Here is a 19,411-nt window from a genome sequence, read left to right on the forward strand (position 1 = left end):
TTTCATTTTATTTGTGTTAGTTTCATATTTGTACCTCACATTGCATTTCTCAGACTTCTCTGTCTCAGGAATGTAGGGCAATAAATTAATGTTATATAAATGGTAATTAGACCCAGGAACAAGCATCCTCACAATTCAACAGCGTTTCCCGGCAATTATCAGTTTAGGGGGGGATCCATTTAGTGCGTATGCATGGAGGGGGGGTTAACCCAAATGCGTACGCTTGCATATGGGGGGCTCTACTTACAATGTACGTACGCATAGGGAACGGGGGGGGGGGGTGAAGCCTCGATAATTGTCTAAATTGGCCTTCAAATGAGCCACAGTTCAGTTTCTTCAGCTGTCAGACAAGTACTACCGGGAGAAGTGGGACTGTGGGAGAGGTGTCACGTGTGTGCCACCGTGCCCCTGACTGCAGCTATCACGCAGCTCAGCAGTGAGTCTGACAGAGTGTGGCGGCCTGCCCCATGGATTACACATCCTGCAATCTGGCCTCACTGCAGACTGCCGCTGACTCAAGATTTTAGCTGTCAAACGACACCAGCGCGCATTCACACGACTGAGTCTTCTGACAGCATAATCAAAAGCTGATGATGATGATCACGACAGCGACGCTGTGGATCTTGAGACGGCGGCCCAGCAGACTGCAGCTAACGCTGTTGTGCTTCAGCCTGACATTGCGTGTGTTGGCGAAACCCATATAATGCGTCACCTGTTCGACTGGGTTCAGTCGGCGTTTGAACCTAGCTGACACCAGACAAACCTTTTAAAGGTGTAGTGACGACAGGGACGGTCGAGCTTGAGACAACACCCGTTTTTTAACATTAAGCACTCCCAGGCTAGCTGCCACCCGTCCTCTCAAGGAGACGACCTGATCTGGCCCTGGCTAGGCACAGATCCCGACTACCAGCCACACGAAGTCAGCCCTTTAAAGGACATCGACCTTCGCTGCTCTGGCCGGCCCTTAGAAGGACAGCGACCAGAGAAGTTCCAGGGACGAGCTTGCTGGCCTTCGATCTTCACTGGCTCTTCATCTTGACCCGTTCCCAACGTCTGCCTCGAGCTCTCTGGCTCTCCGCCTTTTATACCCACTTGCCGCCGAGGGGCGGGGCTGTGTGGGATCACAGCATCCCCACACAGCTCCCCAGGGTGGTTTGCGGACGTGGATGTGGACACCCCCTGTGTGAACATCCTTTTCCCTCCCGTGACACCCCTACACAGGTACGCAACTTAATTATTTAATGTAGCCGGCGGTGGACTATCTGTTTGCTTAAACACGTTAATATTATTAATCCTTGATCGTTTCTGCGTGGATTAAATATCGGCCGTTCTGTAGGATTCTGGGGTGGAGGGGTGTGTCAGGCGTATGTACGCAGGTGGGGGGGGGTTAAAAGTCCGCGTGCATACAGGGAGGGGGGGAGGGGTCAAGTTTTGACAGATTTTTGCGTACCCACTAAATGGATGGCCCCTTAAGTCGTAACAGTTAGCGTCGTATCGTTTTAACGTCGTTCGCAAATAGGGGACATTGTCACTCACTATTAAGTTGTGCTTTTGTGTTGCGCTATTGCGTTAGCAAAGCGACTACAATATTAACTATTGGTAAAAAACTGTAGTAACATTTTAAATAAATAGTGCATAAAGCCTGTCTTCGCCAGGCAAACATTTCCAATACATATAATAAGTAATTTGATATGGTTACATTTGTTTAATTTACGATCAGACACGAACAACTACTCCAAAAATGTGTATTTTTCTGCAACAACTTCACAATTGAAAGATTCTGATTTTTTTATTAGAAAGAACAACATTAATTAACTTTAGTCTCTATAAGGGGAAACTTCTATCTTTTATCGTTTTCGATTTATTCAGATTTTAATATCATAAAATGCGTATTTTTTGGTTCAAAATCGCTTGAATCCGAAATATCTGAAAAACAATAAAAGATAGAACCAATGGTTATCGCTTTAATTTTATTTGATGTTTAATACTCTATCAAACGAAAGTAACCGCAATCTTATATTGTGAACGGTTTCTGAATGACACGCACAAATATGTTTATGGGGCACTTAAAATCTAGATTTGGGCGCTTTAAAATAAAAAAAAATTCGAATTTTCGTTCCTGTTGTTTGTGTCCTAAAGGCTACCTCTGCACCAATATTTCAGCTTTCTACCTTGTCGCAGAGTACCCTCGAGGTGTTTTGGATACACTAAAATCAATAAATAATAACATTGTCCATCTACAGTGCTATATAAAGAAAAACAATTATGTCGAGTGATTCGCGTCGCGATGGTGAAAATGTTTATAGTCGTTTCGACCAATCAGCGCGCGGTGCTTGGTGGGCAATTGCAACCTTATGACTGCACCGAAGACTACATTGGTAAGCGTGAATATATTTGACAATACACTTTCTTTTATTTGTGTAAACATTTTTATTTTAATGCTGTACAGTAGAAAATATTTTCAATATAAATTGTGATTTATTAAGACTTTACATATGGAGTATTGGAGTCCTGTGGAACGTACCTCCTGTATTGTAGTCCGTTTTTACAGGGAAACAGTGGATCAGTTAACGTCGTATCCGTTTAAGTAGTGTTTTCCAAGAATTGTAACCCCGAATTAAACTGATAATTCCCGGTGCTGAGTAATACTATTTATAGTTTTTTTCATGATATTGTCTCGTACTCAAACGCTTTTATGGATAAATGGCTTTCATGTGCCTATTTAAAAACGTCATCGTAATACATTAAACATTTTCAATCCTCATCAGACCGAATGGTATAAAGTGCAGTCACCCGTTACTCTATCTCTGGCCTCAATGTGCTCTGAAGAAGGGCCATTGTTAGAAACGTCACCTCTCATATATATTTTTATTTGAAGGCCACGTGCTACTGATGAATGTGTTAAATTTATTGTAACTTAAATAAGGATTATCTGTGTCGTCTCGTGTCTCGAGCGACTCGTGCCTTGGCAGACCCCACTAAGCAATGCCCGCAACAATGGGAGATATTTTCATACATTTTATTGAAAATGACAACGTTGTACAGCTTCTGTGATGTCAGAAAATTATTTCCATGATTCCCGTCGCAGCCCGCTACCCGGAAGTGTTCTAGTCTTTCTCCCCAGTTCTGTCAACTCACCACCAACCACCTCTCCACACGCCCCAGTTATTCTCTCCTATATAGAACTTGCAGAAACTCCCAGGTACCCTTTCTATCTTCCCAACATTCACATTCCTTTTATCCATAAGCCCCCACCACTCATCCCTATTGCCCATTCCAAATTATTAATTAATTCCTGATTAATCATCCTCTGATTCAGATTATAATCCGTTTAAATTGAACATTGTGTCCTTGTTAACCTTACCATGTTTACCGGACTAGTAATACCCGCATACAAACAACCTTCAGTGTGCAGGTAAGGCTGTTTCTGAGTCATCCAGATTAACCAAATCCGCATTCAAATCTCTCTGTTGCAGCACGTGTATTCAGTCACCAATAACCCACGCAACAATGTCACTTTGTCTCCGAGAAATATGCAATGGACATAGCCAAGGCAGGACGTAAATATATCATATTTGTTTTTTTGGAGGCATCAATCTACCCGAGTGCTTGAGCAGCAATATATGCGACAAAATGTTGTGATATTTATAACCGCAAAGGAAAACATTCCTGTTTCACGTTGAGACACATTTTATTTCAGAGATGCTTTAATTTGCAACAATACGCGTGGTTCTTGAAGGGCACATCGCTTATTGTATCTTCATCCTTGTGTCAGTTGTGACATTTTTTTTTGCGTAAAGATAAATTATATATCGTTGCTGAAAATCTAACAAATGAGCACTGATCCGTGGTCATCACTGTAATCATTGTTGGAAATAACAGATGCGTGATTCTAAGCAAAATAAAGTATTAAATACTGCACGTCACGCGCAAACCCAAAGCGCCACCATCTAAAGCATCAAGGGCAAAAGAGCATGAAGGACAAAAAAAACCCAGAAGAAATCTGAATACCAAGCACTCTATTCTTTATTTACCATTTAAATACATTGAACATCTGTCTCCAAGATCATTTTCTATATCTCCCGCTCTCGCAATATAGCAGCTGCTACACGATGCAACACTCTTGCCTTAGACATTTTAAATGAGCCACCAGCAAATTATAATATCACGGTGCTATATTTCATTAGACATTCTAGGTTGCAGAATAAAGCAAATTATCTGTACAGCGGCTAGAGATGCGGTTGCATTTAGATGCCACGTTAATCCAAGTTATATCCCTCTTTGTAATACTAAGAGTAAAACAAAAGCAATCATTGATGACGTTATCATTGGTTTGAGTCTGTGGTATGCATGTCGCTCTGTCGCAGTAAAGCATGTGTGACAGCTCGAGATGCGAGGAGTAGCATCCGTGCCGGATGCCGTGCGATTGGGAATGACCGGCAGCGCATTTCCAGCTTGTATCGTCTCTATTGAGGCAATTAAGCAGAAGCTTGCGCTCCAAGACCCGACGCAAAAGCCGAGTGATAATTAGTCATCGCGAACCCACTGCGAGCCGAGTACACAGCCACACGCAGCTCGCTTCGCGCAATTACATTTCTGCAAAGATAATTTTAAAAAACGTGGAATTGTGTGACACGCCAAAAAAAAAATCGCGTGTCAACAACGGGGGTTTAGGTAATTACAAAAAAAACTCATTTAATATGGAGACTGGGAATAAAAAAAATCTCTGTTAACAGCAATAACAAAATTATGAATTAGTGGCTAAAGCGGGAACGTATCAAAATTTGCCAGACGTAATTGCTCGGGTTGCACGCATGCAGTAAAATGTTGACAGGCATTTAATGTTGCGCACGTGTGACCCCTGCATGGCAGCTAGAAAGCTAATTTTAAACGGACCCCTCGCCATTTGATAAATGCTGCATTTAATACAGTTGCGAAGATTGACATTGATTTTTTTGTGCTCTACGCGTTCCCCAGAATCTGCATTCATTCCGCACACCTGTAGACTGGTGAACTTACACACATTCACTCAGAACACATGCATGCAGGTGAAGTGCATGGCCGCATATCCATCACTTGATATCTGCCTCCAGGTGGATTTCAAATCGTTTACTGGGAACATTGACAAGCAGATTATTCCATATTCTTCACTTGACACCTGCACGCAGGCAGATTGTATCATTGTTCAATCGGGTCACCTGCATGGAGGTGAATTTAATCTTTTTATTTATACACCTGTGTGCAGGTGGCTTCCACACGGTGCACTCGACACCTGCACGCAGGCAGATTGTATCATTGTTCAATCGGGGCACCTGCATGGAGGTGAATTTAATATTTTTATTTATACACCTGTGTGGCTTCCACACGGTGCACTCGACACTTTCATGCAGGTGGTGTACACATAACTCAGTGTTCAGGTTGACTCTCCGTAGCTCACTCTGCGCACCTGCACACGCGTTATTCTCTCTCTCTCTCTATGTGTATCTGTGATCACTCGGCACCGCTGTTGGTTCCTGCGGGAGGCTCCTCGCTGCTGCTCTGAGTGCCCAGCTCGTCGATGGCCATGTCCGGGGCAGTGCGGCTGATGAAGATGAGGCTGGGTCGGCGAGACCTGGCGAATGGGGGGTTCATGCCTCCAGATTCCTGCTCCTTTTTCCCAATCTCCTCTCGCTCCTTCTCTTCGTTATCATCTCGGTCGTCATCATCCTCGTCCTCATCGTCGTCGTCTTTCGGGTACAGGTGCTTTGCCCTCGCCAGAAATGCTTCTCCAATGTCGAGAGTAATCAGGCGGTCCTGTATATTCAGACAAGCAACACACAAATGCACGTGTCTTAGGAGCGTTCTATAATTCGTTGCGTGTAAAGAAATCTGAAATACCAAGCACTCTATTCTTAATTTACTATTTAAATGCATTGAACATCTGTCACCAAGATAATTTTCTATATCTCCCGCTCTCGTAATATAGCAGCTGCTACACGATGCAACAGCCCGTTGTTCATCCAACAGTGGATGAACAACGGGCATGTAAATGATCACACATTGTTACAATCATCACCGCCACGCTGGGCTGTGCGGGATTTTTTTGAAGAGTGGTGGAGGTGTCATAGCCGTTTCAGATATAAATCGTCACTCGTCAGGTTAGCCGTGGCCATGGAATCAAACTCATGTTGCCAGGATCCGATTGCACTCTATTGCTGCACCATTATAATTATTTTTACATTTAAGACGACGCAGCAGAGGTGATCACAGGGCACCAATAACCCTTGGTGACACCATTTCACAGTCTCTCGTCGCAAAAAGCTTTACTTTCCAAAAAACATTTCCAGTCGTATATCTCAATTCCGTCTGTGCCGTTAGGAGATTGTGCAGAGGTGTAAATTTAAAAAAATGCACGGGTGAGGGAATGAGGACAGAGGTTTAACCCTCAACATCCTCTCTGGATGTGCTCTCCTGGTTCCACACCGCGACGTGTAGACATTTGTTTTTCTGTAACGTGTTAGGAGCGCATCGTTTACCGTGGCTCATTGACCTCTATGCAAGGCGCCTAATTTGTCACTGATAATTGTCCGGGTCGCTGGTAATGCTGGAGTAGACACGTGACTGGTAGCCACGGCCAAAGCGAGAGGCACGCTGATGGCGTTGTGTTCCCGGGTGTGAGAAGAGAACTCTGTCTTTTCCAGGTTGCCCACCCGGAAGGAAACCCGGCTAAAATGTAGTCCTGATTATAGGGAGGTATGATCTGTCACTAAATCTAATGATACAACCCGCATTTGTCTCGCCAGAAATCCAGTTATTGCTCGTTAAAATGAGTTTCACTGCGGATAGCATTTTGATTTAGGTACGTGTACTGCCCAATTCACACTCTTAGTTCTTTCGGTAAAGTCACGTAGGTAAAAAATGAAATTAAAATTAATAAAAATAAAACAATAATTTAAATTTAATTTTTTTACCTACGTGACTTTACCGAAAGAACTAAGAGTATGAATCCTTGCAGTCACGAAAGCTTCAAATCTAGAATTACTGCCCAATTGTCAATCCACTGCTGGATGAGGGCCTCCCCATGCCGTGTGATTCATCGGGGGTTGTTTGATCATAATTCCCCATGCTGGTCAGTGCAGGTTGGTGAAGGCAGAGGAGCATAAACGTGGGAGCATAGTACACTGCATTGTATGTATGTTGAACAACATTGCATGTTGCCGCACTGTAACAAATAAGATGAACATTCGCCTACTAAGAGGTATATTTGTGGGGCTATTTTGGTTGGGAGGGAGTGGGAGTGTAGAAAGCTGCAAGGGTAGAGAGGAAAATGAGACAGTAGTGTGGTTAAGATGGAAACAAACATTACTCATGACTCAAAGTTATTCAAATGTAGCGGAGATCACAAAAGTCCGAAGGCTAGCCTTGTACAGGGATAGGGTCTCCGCAGTGCAATGAACCAAAAAGGAAGAATTTGAGGCCACACTTTGTGGGAAATTGAATGGTCATTTTACTCATAGACTATCCTTTACCATAGGAATGTGAAATTCCTACCACTTGGCTCAGGACCGCAAAACGAGATGAACTCGAAATCGATTGCTTGTTTTAACAGGGACATACTCTGACTCTCCGTGCATGGGGTGTGTATGTGTTTGTCGCTCAACTCACCAGAACGAATATATATCTCTCAGGAGGGCCCGAGATATCCTTGAAGATGCTGGTGTCATCAGCCAGAAGCTGCAGAATCTCCTTGGCTCTGGTGACATTCTTCATGTTGTTGAGTGAGCTGGAGCCTGTGACGGACAGGAGGGTGTCTGCCTCCTTCTCGAATCCTGTGGGAGGATGAGCCGTGGTGTCCTTTGTTTACACGGGGGTGACGATGCTGCAGCGTGGTGAAGTATGGTCAAATCGATCACCCACACAGTGGATTGGCAATACATGCTGAGAGCAGGTTGGGGTGCCTTTGGAAATATGAACTTGAGAATGAAAATGGAAGAACGTGTTTAATTGGTGCGTACTACCTGCTATGACATTTATTCAGAAACTTATCGATTCACAAAACAATAGAGCGAAAACTGAGCGCCTTCTTAATCTAAATGCCTTATTATTATTAAAGGTGTGCAGAGAAGCATGTGGAGATGAGTGCTTGGAATTACATTGTATCTGTACCTGAGAATTATGAGGTGGATTGTGGCAAAATCTCTAAGGAATGGGAGGCGGAATGAGGAAGTTTGAGCCGAAGCAGGGGCAAGGCGCCACGGTGGCGAGATATCAACTCCCTCGCCTGGTATGGAGCAGGCCATGGGTTCGATCCAGACCCTGACGCCTGTATATTTGGAGTTTGTGTGTCTCTCTCTCCGTGGTCGCCTGGGTTTTTCTCCGGGTTCTCCGGGTTTCCCTCCACATTTGGAAACATGCGTTTAAAGTATTCGGCTGCTATACATTTCCACATGATAAGCCACTTCGTTGAGCTATCATTTGTAGCCAAGTCGCTTCTGAAAATAAGCTATATAGATCAGTGGGCCTTACCTGGTGAAATACAAAGTTTAGTTTAGCTAATATTGTTGAGGTCAGGAAGGCGAGACTGAATATGTTTGGGCACATGTTGAGAAGAAACAAAAACATGAAATTTGAAGAACTATGGATATTAGAGACTCAGACTCACATAGAGACCCACCGTCTCACTTAAGAGACCCATAGACTCATATAGAGGTATATATTCATACAGAAACTCATGCAGAGACCCACCGACTCACACTGATACACATAGACACACACAGAGACCCATGGACTCGCATAGAGACCCATATATTAGAAGGGCTCTAGGAGATGCCACTGGTCCAGGGGAAGGAGTAGAGGGAGACTGAAGGTGAGAGGGAAGGATGTTGTGAAAAGAGGTGTGAAGAGAGTGAATGTGACGAGAGAATTGGCACAGAATAGAAGCTCATGGGGAAAGAAAATACGAGCAGCCCACCGTAGACAGTAATGGGATTTCTGGCTTAGAAGAGGAGGAGGTGAGACTTATGCAGTTTTCACAATCGGAGATGTCCTTCTTTGAGGAGGCTTTTGAGATGTTCTGCACACACAAGGTGTGATTATAGGTGGTGTGTGTTGAGAACGTTATCCGCATTAAGCCTTAGAAGTAATCCAGCATCGTTATAATATACACTATAGTGGATCTTGTGCAAGTATATCAGCCTTGTGTGATTAAATTTCTCCAGATTAGCTTTTTGGGCCCTATGTAATTCTATGGGCCCTCTGTAGGCTGATGGATCCTATGGGAGTTTATGGGCCCTATGTAAGTCTATAGACCATACGGGAGTCTATGGGCCCTTAGGTAAGTCTATAGGCCATATGAGTGTGCATGCGTCCTATGTAAGTGTAGTGACGTAAATGGAGTCACTATAGCGTATAGCGCCAGCTACTGTCACAAGAGTGGAACTGTGCGTCTTGAGCCTCTCTCTGGCACCAGAGTAGGCATGACATGGAAGCGGGCCTTAGGGGCCATAGTTCTGGTGACGGTCAGAGAGAGAGGGCAAGTATGGACGTGACAGTCTGGGTAAACCCGAGAGGGCACATGACCAGAACACGGTAGCGAGAGGGCCCAAAGTGTGGTTTGAGGGACACGTGATGCTCGGTCGAGAACCTTCTGGTGAGATCCAGAAGGAGGCGTGGCTGAAGGCGGAGCGAGGCCACACCTCTCGGGAGCATAAAAGGGAAGGTCCCGAGAGCAATCGCGGCTGTCTGCTGGATGGAACCATCGGTGCTACGTCTCTTCGGTCTTTGGTCGTTACACTCGGCATTGCGGATCAGGCAGTGTGTCGCTGACCTGACCCGTTTATGTAGTTACCCTGTTGGGGTCTAGTAACTGTGTGCGTTCATGTAGAAACGCTGTTGGAGTGTTATAATAAACGTGTTGCCTCCAGGTCAAGTGTTTACCTCCGTAGAACCCACTACATAAGTACATGGGTCCTGATAATTGATTCTTTACCCTTCTATCTGGCAACAAAACTGACACCTTTTTGCAAGGAGTCATGTTTGCATAGACCGCAATACCTGCAGTCATAATACAAACAAAAGAAACATAACTCTGATAATGTGCACTGTCCTTGAAGTTGATTGGTCCACACCCGAGACAGCTTTCCTTCGAGCCTAGTCTCATATGGGTTGGACCAGATGACGCCAAAAGGCGCACAACTCAAGGACAATGCACCATCAGAGTATGAGAGCTCGGGGCAAGCATCTACACTATGGGGACCTCATTTGCCAGTAAAAATATGATAATTGATTCTTTACCCTTCTATCTGGCAACAAAACTGACACCTTTTTGCAAGGAGTCATGTTTTCATAGACCGCAATACCTGCAGTCATAATACAAACAAAAGAAACGTAACTCTGATAATGTGCACTGTCCTTGAAGTTGATTGGTCCACACCCGAGACAGCTTTCCTTCGAGCCTAGTCTCATATGGGTTGGACCAGATGACGCCAAAAGGCGCACAACTCAAGGACAATGCACCATCAGAGTATGAGAGCTCGGGGCAAGCATCTACACTATGGGGACCTCATTTGCCAGTAAAAATATGATAATTGATTCTTTACCCTTCTATCTGGCAACAAAACTGACACCTTTTTGCAAGGAGTCATGTTTTCATAGACCGCAATACCTGCAGTCATAATACAAACAAAAGAAACATAACTCTGATAATGTGCACTGTCCTTGAAGTTGATTGGTCCACACCCGAGACAGCTTTCCTTCGAGCCTAGTCTCATATGGGTTGGACCAGATGACGCCAAAAGGCGCACAACTCAAGGACAATGCACCATCAGAGTATGAGAGCTCGGGGCAAGCATCTACACTATGGGGACCTCATTTGCCAGTAAAAATATGATAATTGATTCTTTACCCTTCTATCTGGCAACAAAACTGACACCTTTTTGCAAGGAGTCATGTTTTCATAGACCGCAATACCTGCAGTCATAATACAAACAAAAGAAACATAACTCTGATAATGTGCACTGTCCTTGAAGTTGATTGGTCCACACCCGAGACAGCTTTCCTTCGAGCCTAGTCTCATATGGGTTGGACCAGATGACGCCAAAAGGCGCACAACTCAAGGACAATGCACCATCAGAGTATGAGAGCTCGGGGCAAGCATCTACACTATGGGGACCTCATTTGCCAGTAAAAATATGATAATTGATTCTTTACCCTTCTATCTGGCAACAAAACTGACACCTTTTTGCAAGGAGTCAGTTTTGTTGCCAGATAGAAGGGTAACAATGGCACATTATATGACAATAGTCTCCTCCAATAGCTGCAATGTTCACATAGCTCACGATCTTATTTCCTGATTATCGGGGATTCAGAACGGGCGTCCACTTAGGGTGGCTCGACCTTTTCTCACGTCTCATTTTTAAACCTCATTACACCATGACCTGTCAACTTGTTACTGAATACACACGATGGCAGTAGCAGAGTCGACTGACGCCAAAGCTAGATCGTTAATAGCACGGCTTTATTGGCACCCCTCTGTCGTTGTGGCTGCTGCCAGTAGAGGCAATAACGGCACGTCTAAACATAACCTACTTTCACCCGGGCTGCATATGAATATTTGCCAGCATTTTTTAAAATTATAAACTGATGCTGCACGGCTGGATGATGACGGTGTTAATACTGAGAGATGTTGTTACAACACCCTATGATGCTGGCCGTCTGCCATCGATCAATTTAAGGCACCCCATAAACAGTATGAAGGGATTTATTGTTTTATATTGTATCTCGAGTGGGGTTTTCAAGCTCGTTGTTTTCCTGGGTGCCTGGAGACGAAGACGATACAAGCAGCTGATCCTCTCCTTGTTCGTGGGAGTTGGTGGGAGGGGGGGGGGGTTGCACGGACCGGGGTTAAAGGTGCAGCCCTGCAATTGCTATCTCTCGCCATTGCTGGTGGAAGGGCCTCTCCGCTCGTAGAGAGTCCCTAATGGAATGTGTTTTGACCTACTGCTCACATTGGCCAAGTGCGGTGTGAGTACTCACACTTTACCCCACCACGGGTAAATTGGACAGGATGGGTGGGGTCATTCCCTAGGCAAACCAGCTGTTGGCACTGGCTTTAGAATAACAGTCAACTGTGCAGCCCATTTTTCGATTTAAAGCTTTCGTGACTGCAGGGATTCATCTTCTTGGTTCTTTCGGTAAAGTCACGTAGAAGGGAACTAATAAAAGTAATAAAAAAATAATAATTATATTATTATATTATTTTATATAATTATATAATATTATTTCATTATTTTATTTAATATTATATTATTTTATTATGCTTTCTTTTTATTATTGTATTACTTCCCTTCTACGTGACTTAACTGAAAGAATCAAGAAGATGTGCAGCCCATTTTATGGTAAAGCATGTTGAAATTATTTCAAAACCACAAAACGTCTAAACATTTATATTTTTTTAATTGTAAATATCTGGCATCCCTCTTGCAATAAATGTCTGTTTCCTCTAAATTGACCATTCATGATAAACGGGATGCATTGTTTGGCAAATCTGAGTGCAAATGCTTCTAATAACAGTTTTTTATCGAATATGTTAAATTATTTTCAGAATTCTTGGTTCTTTCGGTAAAGTCACGTAGAAGGGAAGTGACTTTACCGAAAGAACCAAGAAGATGAATCCCTGCAGTCACGAAAGCTTTACATCGAAATTTATTTTCAGAAGTTAAGATTTTCTTATGCAAATCTCTTTTTTAAGCGTGCAAGTTTTTGCTCGCAGATATTCACGTTGTGCAGTTCTTCAAAGGGTGGCTATTCTAACCAGGAGGTCGAAGAGCAATGTTTGGTCTCCGGGGTGGCATTAGTTTCCACACCAAGTAATCGTTGACCACAATTGGCAGAGCACGCTTCACAGGGAGAACCACATATGCGGCTGCCACCATCCATGATCCATCCATATTGATGATGGATGGTGCATTTGTCTTCAATCTAGTTTTTTGTTTGCAACCCAGAACCCCTTTTGAAAACAAAGACTGTAAAATTGGAACATATCGTGACCTAATTTAAAACAACGGCTCTGTTTGTTACCACGGCAAGAGGTCTGTGTTTTTCAATTCCCGACTCTGGTTGCTTTCTGTGTGGCGTTTGTATATTCTCCCCCTGTTCTGCATGGCTTTCGTCTATGCTGCCATAGCTAAACAATGCGACTGGTATTAGTCAAACATCCCTGTGCTGGCAAAAATGTTCTCAATTAGGATTACACATAGCAACATCACCCCTTACTGTAAAAACTTACTTCAAAAAGAGACCTAATGACACTTTTATGGGTAAACAAGCGTAAAAATAATAATTTGAGAGTACCTGTATTGGACCCTCTACAGTTCGATGTTTTTGGGCCCCTAATTGAGAAACACCGAACTTAAGGACACCGCCGCACCCACCAAGATAGGAGAGTATCATCCTCCAACGATCTTTGGCGTCACGCCGCACCTGACGCAGCATGCCGATGTCCACACTCAGCTTCCGCCAGCCCTGCCAACGTGGGAAAGACAGAGAGGGGAGGGACTCCGGTCACTTGCAGTCCCAATAATTCCAATTTGTATTCTGAACAGGTGTAGAATGACGCATCGATTCATAGAATCGTACCGAGCTCGAAGTGTGCGATACAAGTATTGCGTTGCGTGTGCGAAGAATTGATGTTAGATTCGCAAATGCTGTACGAAATGGGTTTCGTGACACCCCTACAACCGAACAGGTGAGTCATTGGAAATATTATTTCACTGCAACCAGGGTCCTAGCCAACCCGGGTTCGATTCCTGATAATGTAACGCCAGTGATGGATGTCATCTCCAGAACGGATCTGGCAGTTCCCTAAATCACCTTCAAATGGTGCATCGTGATCAATAATTAGCACACAGCGGTGGGAGTGGGCCATACCACCATGTATTTCATTCCAGTCAGTGCCGTATTGACCTCCAAACTCTTTCATTCGTCTGACTGCCATTTCTTGCGTTGTCTCTCTTTCTGATCCTCCTTTCTTTCGCTCTCTACTAAAATTGGAACGATACAGAGAAGATTAGCATGGCCCCTGCGCAAGGATGACACGCAATTCTTTCGCTCTCCACTCCCACGTTCATTTTGTCTCTCATCTCTCGTCAGTTGTTCTCATCACGTATCCTGCCACATTTCCACTCGATTTATTTCGCCTTAACAGCATCATTGGCGAGCGCTGTTACTTTGCTTATTCATTCATTCCTCCTGAACCTATTTTCTTCGAATTACAGTCCCCCCGAAAATACTTCTCTCGGCAGATCACCAGCAAGGATCCGGGGAAACACTGAACCCTGGTGGGAACGTCACTGACAGCTGGTCACCTACCTCGGAGCCACGACGGGTGTGCTCCAGGCGCTGGAGTTTGTTGAAGAGCTCCCGGTCCTCGTCAGTGGCCGTGTGGGACCGGTCGTGGGGCTCGTGCCAGAGGTTTGCCAGGTCCTCGCGCTGTCGCTGCGACTCCATGCCATAGTAGAGTGGCAGCACCTCCCTGCGTCCGTGGCGGTGTTGGTTGGTGGTTGTGGTGGGCACGTGGTCCGTCGTTGACGATTGTGTGTGGTTGTGGTGGTTCGATTGGGTGATTGTGTGGTTGTCGATGGTTATGGTGGTGGTTGTGGTCGTAGTGTGTGGTCGTGGTGGTGGTAACGGTGTGTTGATTATATTGATAGTCATGGTCGTGTGTTTGTGGTAGTTTGGTTGGGGTAATTGTGGTGGTGGTTATTTTTGCGGTGGTCATGGTTGTATGATTGTCGTGATGTATTTATGGTGGTGATGGCAGTGGTGTGTGTGGTGGTGTGTGATGGCAGCAATTGTAGCAGCAGTTGTGTGGGTGGTGATGGGGTCATATTCTCCATTATACTATACATCTCCGCACAGTCCCCAACACAGTATCGGCACAAACGTAGACTCACATGTCCACACGTTAACATGCACAGACAAAAGCCTATTGCGACTCGGAGCCTGTTAACACATTGGATGGTCACCTCTTTTTCAAGGAAGACTTGCGGCAACCACATGTTAATGGAACAAGGGTTTTCAAATATGTCCCGCTGTACGCATGCTTGGTATGGCCAGTCCCACTGCAGTGTGTCAATCCACTGCTGGATGAGGGCCTCTTCACGCTGTGCTGGTCATGGGGGATATTTGACCATATTTCACCACACCAGTCAGTGGGGGTTGGTGAAGGTGTGTGTGGGGGGGCAGGACAGGTAGAGCCGCTCTCGCGCTCAAACGAACCTGCTGCCGTGCATGGTGATAACCCAATTCCAATCCCATTGCCAAGGCTCCAAGTCTGCTTGGCTTTGAACATCGAACGAGATTGGGCACATCGCTGGGTGAGTTCTCGAAAATATCTGGGACGTCCTCTCTGACGCAGTCGTTTCACGCGGTCACCGCGACCACGTCACAGCAGGTGGCGCACTTGTAACTAAAATACAGGGTGTTTTAAAAAGATAGACCCAATTTCAAAGCAGTATATTTCACGACGGCAACATGTTAGAATTACACAAAAAGTTACAAACGTTTTATAATGAGTTGTCAAATTTTACTAACCATTTTATAAATGCTCTATGTGCCCTCCGCGTGCTGTACGGACAACATCGAGACGATAGTTGAATTCGTCCCAAACGGCTCTCAAAGTGTCTTCTTCCACTGAAGTCACCGCTGCCGTGATTCTGTTTTTGAGGTCATCCAGATTAGTCGCTAATGGTGGCACAAAATCACGGTCTTTTGTGCCACCATGCTCTTTGACATTGGCGGATCAATGCCAAAACGCCGTTGAAACGCACGCTGCACCGCAATTACGGATTCAGTCTTGCTGAACTGCAGGACGCAAAACGCCCCGTTGTGTTGCGGGGTCAGCATCTTGCGAATGACTGAGGCTAGTGGCTGTTTGTGCGCTGGGAGAGGCATCGAGCGGTAATCATTTGAAACTCTATGCCCCGCCCATTCAAGTGGTAAGAGTTTCATTCATGGGCGATATCGTGGTTGCAGAGATATATCGATTTCAAATCGGGTCCATCTTTTTAAACACCTTGAGATTTCAGATCGTGCGCCTTTTGGCGTCATCTGGTCCAACCCATGTGAGACTAGGCTCTAAGGAAAGCTGTCTCGGGTGTGGACCAATCAACTTCAAGGACAGTGCACATTATCAGAGTTATGTCTTTTGTTTGTATTATGACTGCAGGTATTGCGGTCTATGCAAACATGACTCCTTGTAAAAAGGTGTCAGTTTTGTTGCCAGATAGAAGGGTAAAAAAACCAATTACCCTGTATATTTGTCAGGCAGTGACCAGAACCGAACTGTTGTCTGCTTGCATAGTGGTCTAGCGGCCAGTGGCTCTTAATCAAGCTATGCTATATATACGACACCGTATCCTGTCAAAAAAGTCGTGTGGGTATTTATAATATGTGGCTTGAGTGTCATTGTCTTGATACAAGATGACACAACATTGTGGGTAATTTCCTACCTTCATACAAAAACTATATTTGAGCATTCGTCGTGATCCGTGTAGATATAATTTTGAAAGTCTCCACTTTTAGGGTTCACACCTCCCACCAGAAGCCCAGCGCCCCGTACCCAGCCAGCCACCCACCCACTGATCCCATCTCCTCAATCCCTGATGGGTCCAGCAGAGGCAGGCAGTGTGGGTTGGTGCGAACTGTCATTGCTGACATTCAAAGTCAGGTTAGCGTGGAGTAAGTATCGGCATCAACCCCGCTGGTTTTTGCACGTCGCCTATATTTAGAAAACTGTAATGCTGTAGTCGCCCACTGTTACATAAGACAGAGTAGGTTTAAAAAATGAAACATATGTTTACATCGCAAACCGATGGAAGCTTGCAAGAGATTGTTGAATTTGTTACCTGATGAGCGGCTCTTTCTTGCGTAGGTCATTCCTGTCCTCGCAGTTGAAGCAGCACAGAAGCGAGAACGTCCCCATGGGTGGGATATTAATTTATGAGAGGCTTGCGGGCACAAAAAGCAGCTGTCCTCACGGACTCGCTCACTCACTGACTCGCCTCCAATTAGCACGGCTGGCCACGTACGGTGCTAAAGAAGTTCAAAATACGTGCAGCTCACAAAGTAACTGACTGGCTCACTAACTCGCTCACTCGCAATCTCACAACCCAACTCACTGACTCATTAATTCACTAACTAGTTCTACTCGCTCACCCAGTCACTACTTACTCTTGCGTGCGATGCACTTTCAAACGCTACGAGTTACCCAGGAATAACGAATGGACTTGTGATTAAGACACTGCGCGCACACAAGCTGGGAAATGCCCTCTACGCTGGCCTGCAAGGCTCGTGGTTGTATTCTCTCACGCTTTATCTTCGTCGCTCAGGCTCGCACACTTCTGATGATTTTTGGTCACCGTCTAAAATACAACCTCGGGTGTTTGTACTGCTCCCGACTGATCTGTGCAATATTGAATTGCATTAAAAACCCATGATGCTCTATAAAACTAATAATAACAATAGTACGTATACAGCGAGAAAGAAACGCCCGCAAGCAATAGTGCGAGATCTGAAATTGATCGCAAAAAGCCCAGCAGCGGTGTTGTGGGAGGACGCCAGTGGCCTCAGCCAAACAGAAGTAATAGGTTTCCCCACCAACAGAATACTTCAAAAAAAAAGCACACAACCACGGTTCTATTTGCTTGTGTAATTTGATTTTAGCCTTTCCCCTGCCACTCCGCGAGACACGCTCTCTGCAGCTGCAGCCTAGGGTGAGAATGATAACGGTGTGGGTGGGTAGCTACGCGCAGCTGAGTGGATTTTTATATCCACCTTAGCATGGGCGGTGCCCTTTTCTCACGAGGACGTCGGCTCCGTCAATGGGGCCTTTGTCGTTTAGTCGCCGCCAGGCACCGCGGAACGTAATGTCCAGGCTGCGTGATCCTCGTTCCAGTCTCTAATCATAAACACCGCTCACATGGACATCGCGTCCGAACGCCAAACATACATGTATTTCATTACCCAGGAAAGCCACTCTTCGGTGTCGATGTTCATCCGCGTGAGGGTCACGCTTTAGGTTGTTTGTCCCGACGATTCCGTTTTCATATCTATGATGTGTCATTGCGCTGCTGCTGTTTTAAATCTTCTTCTTTCGTACGGCTGCTGATGTCGATCCACAGCAACGGCTACAATTCCACACGCAGGTGGTCGAGTCAGACAACCGCGTCAGGAGCGGTAGCGGATTGTGTCTCATCGCCACGATGTCTCCTTCGTATTTTTTGTGGATTGGGGGCATTGCGTCGTGAAATGTCGTACGGTCTGTTTTGGATGACCACAGTCGCACATTGGAAAGTTGTTCATTTTACATTTGGACGTATCGGCGGTTCACCGGTGTGCGATATATAACAAAAAACAGAAAAGCACATTTTTCGCAGTAACTTTTTGTGAGTTTGTTTATTTTCCCGCGATTTGCAACGCCGGTCAGAAATTCTTGCGGGGTGTTCGTCAGAATCAGTTCTCGTGACGTCGAGGCGGTCGCAAGGCGAATGTGGCGAGCGGCTGAACACGAAGAAGCTTCACGGTCTGTTGCCCTATCGCAGCACCCAGCCTGATGACGATGGGCCGCTCTGTGTTTTGGATCGTGCCCTAGACCTGGTTGGAGGGTTAGGGTGAGGTTATGGTTCGAGTAATACGAGCACTGAGCTTTCATGAAGAATTCTGCATATATTGGAAAACCTTGTCCTTAAATAGCATTTGGTTGTTCACGAGAGATGTACATGTTGACCTCATTTATTGATGCCATGACAATAACTCTAAACCAACCCTAACGAGCCTAATGCCCTACTTGCCGTACTATCCATCGGCGGTTCAAGACGATGACGAAGATGATGATGCGTGCCCCCGACAGAAATCAGCGGTCAATATTGACCCTTCTTTAGCAAGTTTCAGTAGACCGAATAAACCTTCGAATCGAGTCCAACTTGGCGACAGGGTCTATTAAAGACTGATTTACAGATTTGCTGGTTTGAGTTTTGCTTTCAGACTGAGGACCGGTGTGTTTTGCTGCACCGGTGTGTCGCTAATACGCCCATGTGTGCATCAGGTATCCGCATCTGCCATGGCTTGTGCGGATGCGGTTTAGGGTGGACCACGAACTTCGTAGAGTATTATTTTGTTTGTTATATATATACTTTCCCTGTGTAGAGTGTTTCTAAGCTTGATGTATTTGGATGCTACGCAAATTCCAAATACGCATTATTATTATTACAGGTCATCCACCTTGCCTGTCTCTTGCAGGCACATCGGCTGCCCGTGCAGGTGGGAGCTCTCATCCGCACGATCTCTGCACGAGTCAACAACCCTGGCTCCAAGCCGTTGCTATTGCAGGCGCGCGCCTCCACAGCGAATGTTGTGGTCGAGAGGCCACGCCGAC

General features: G+C 45.3%; 1 protein-coding gene and 1 non-coding gene across 3 annotated transcripts; one reads left to right on the top strand and one right to left on the bottom strand.

Annotated features, from left to right (window-relative positions):
- Nucleotides 1-3,050: 3,050 nt before the first annotated feature.
- Nucleotides 3,051-18,007, bottom strand: LOC133344860 (melanoregulin-like). Of its 2 annotated transcripts, XM_061555118.1 has the most exons (5): nucleotides 16,884-18,007; nucleotides 14,347-14,509; nucleotides 13,410-13,500; nucleotides 7,645-7,808; nucleotides 3,051-5,793 (listed from the first exon to the last, which is right to left on the bottom strand). In XM_061555118.1, the coding sequence occupies exons 1-5, from the start codon at nucleotides 16,958-16,960 to the stop codon at nucleotides 5,491-5,493; spliced, it is 798 nt and encodes a 265-aa protein (XP_061411102.1). In that variant the 5' UTR covers nucleotides 16,961-18,007; the 3' UTR covers nucleotides 3,051-5,490. The 2 variants fall into 2 exon arrangements, with proteins under 2 accessions (XP_061411102.1, XP_061411101.1); XM_061555117.1 differs by lacking the exon at nucleotides 16,884-18,007 and having other exon boundaries at nucleotides 14,347-15,203.
- On the top strand, nucleotides 13,996-14,102 carry LOC133344918 (U6 spliceosomal RNA). Its single transcript, XR_009755394.1, has one exon. It is a non-coding gene; the product is annotated as a U6 spliceosomal RNA (small nuclear RNA).
- Nucleotides 18,008-19,411: the final 1,404 nt, after the last annotated feature.

This window comes from Lethenteron reissneri, chromosome 20, assembly GCF_015708825.2.
Source record: "Lethenteron reissneri isolate LAM-NWPU_2019-01 chromosome 20, ASM1570882v1, whole genome shotgun sequence".
Classification (NCBI taxonomy): Eukaryota; Metazoa; Chordata; class Hyperoartia; order Petromyzontiformes; family Petromyzontidae; genus Lethenteron; species Lethenteron reissneri.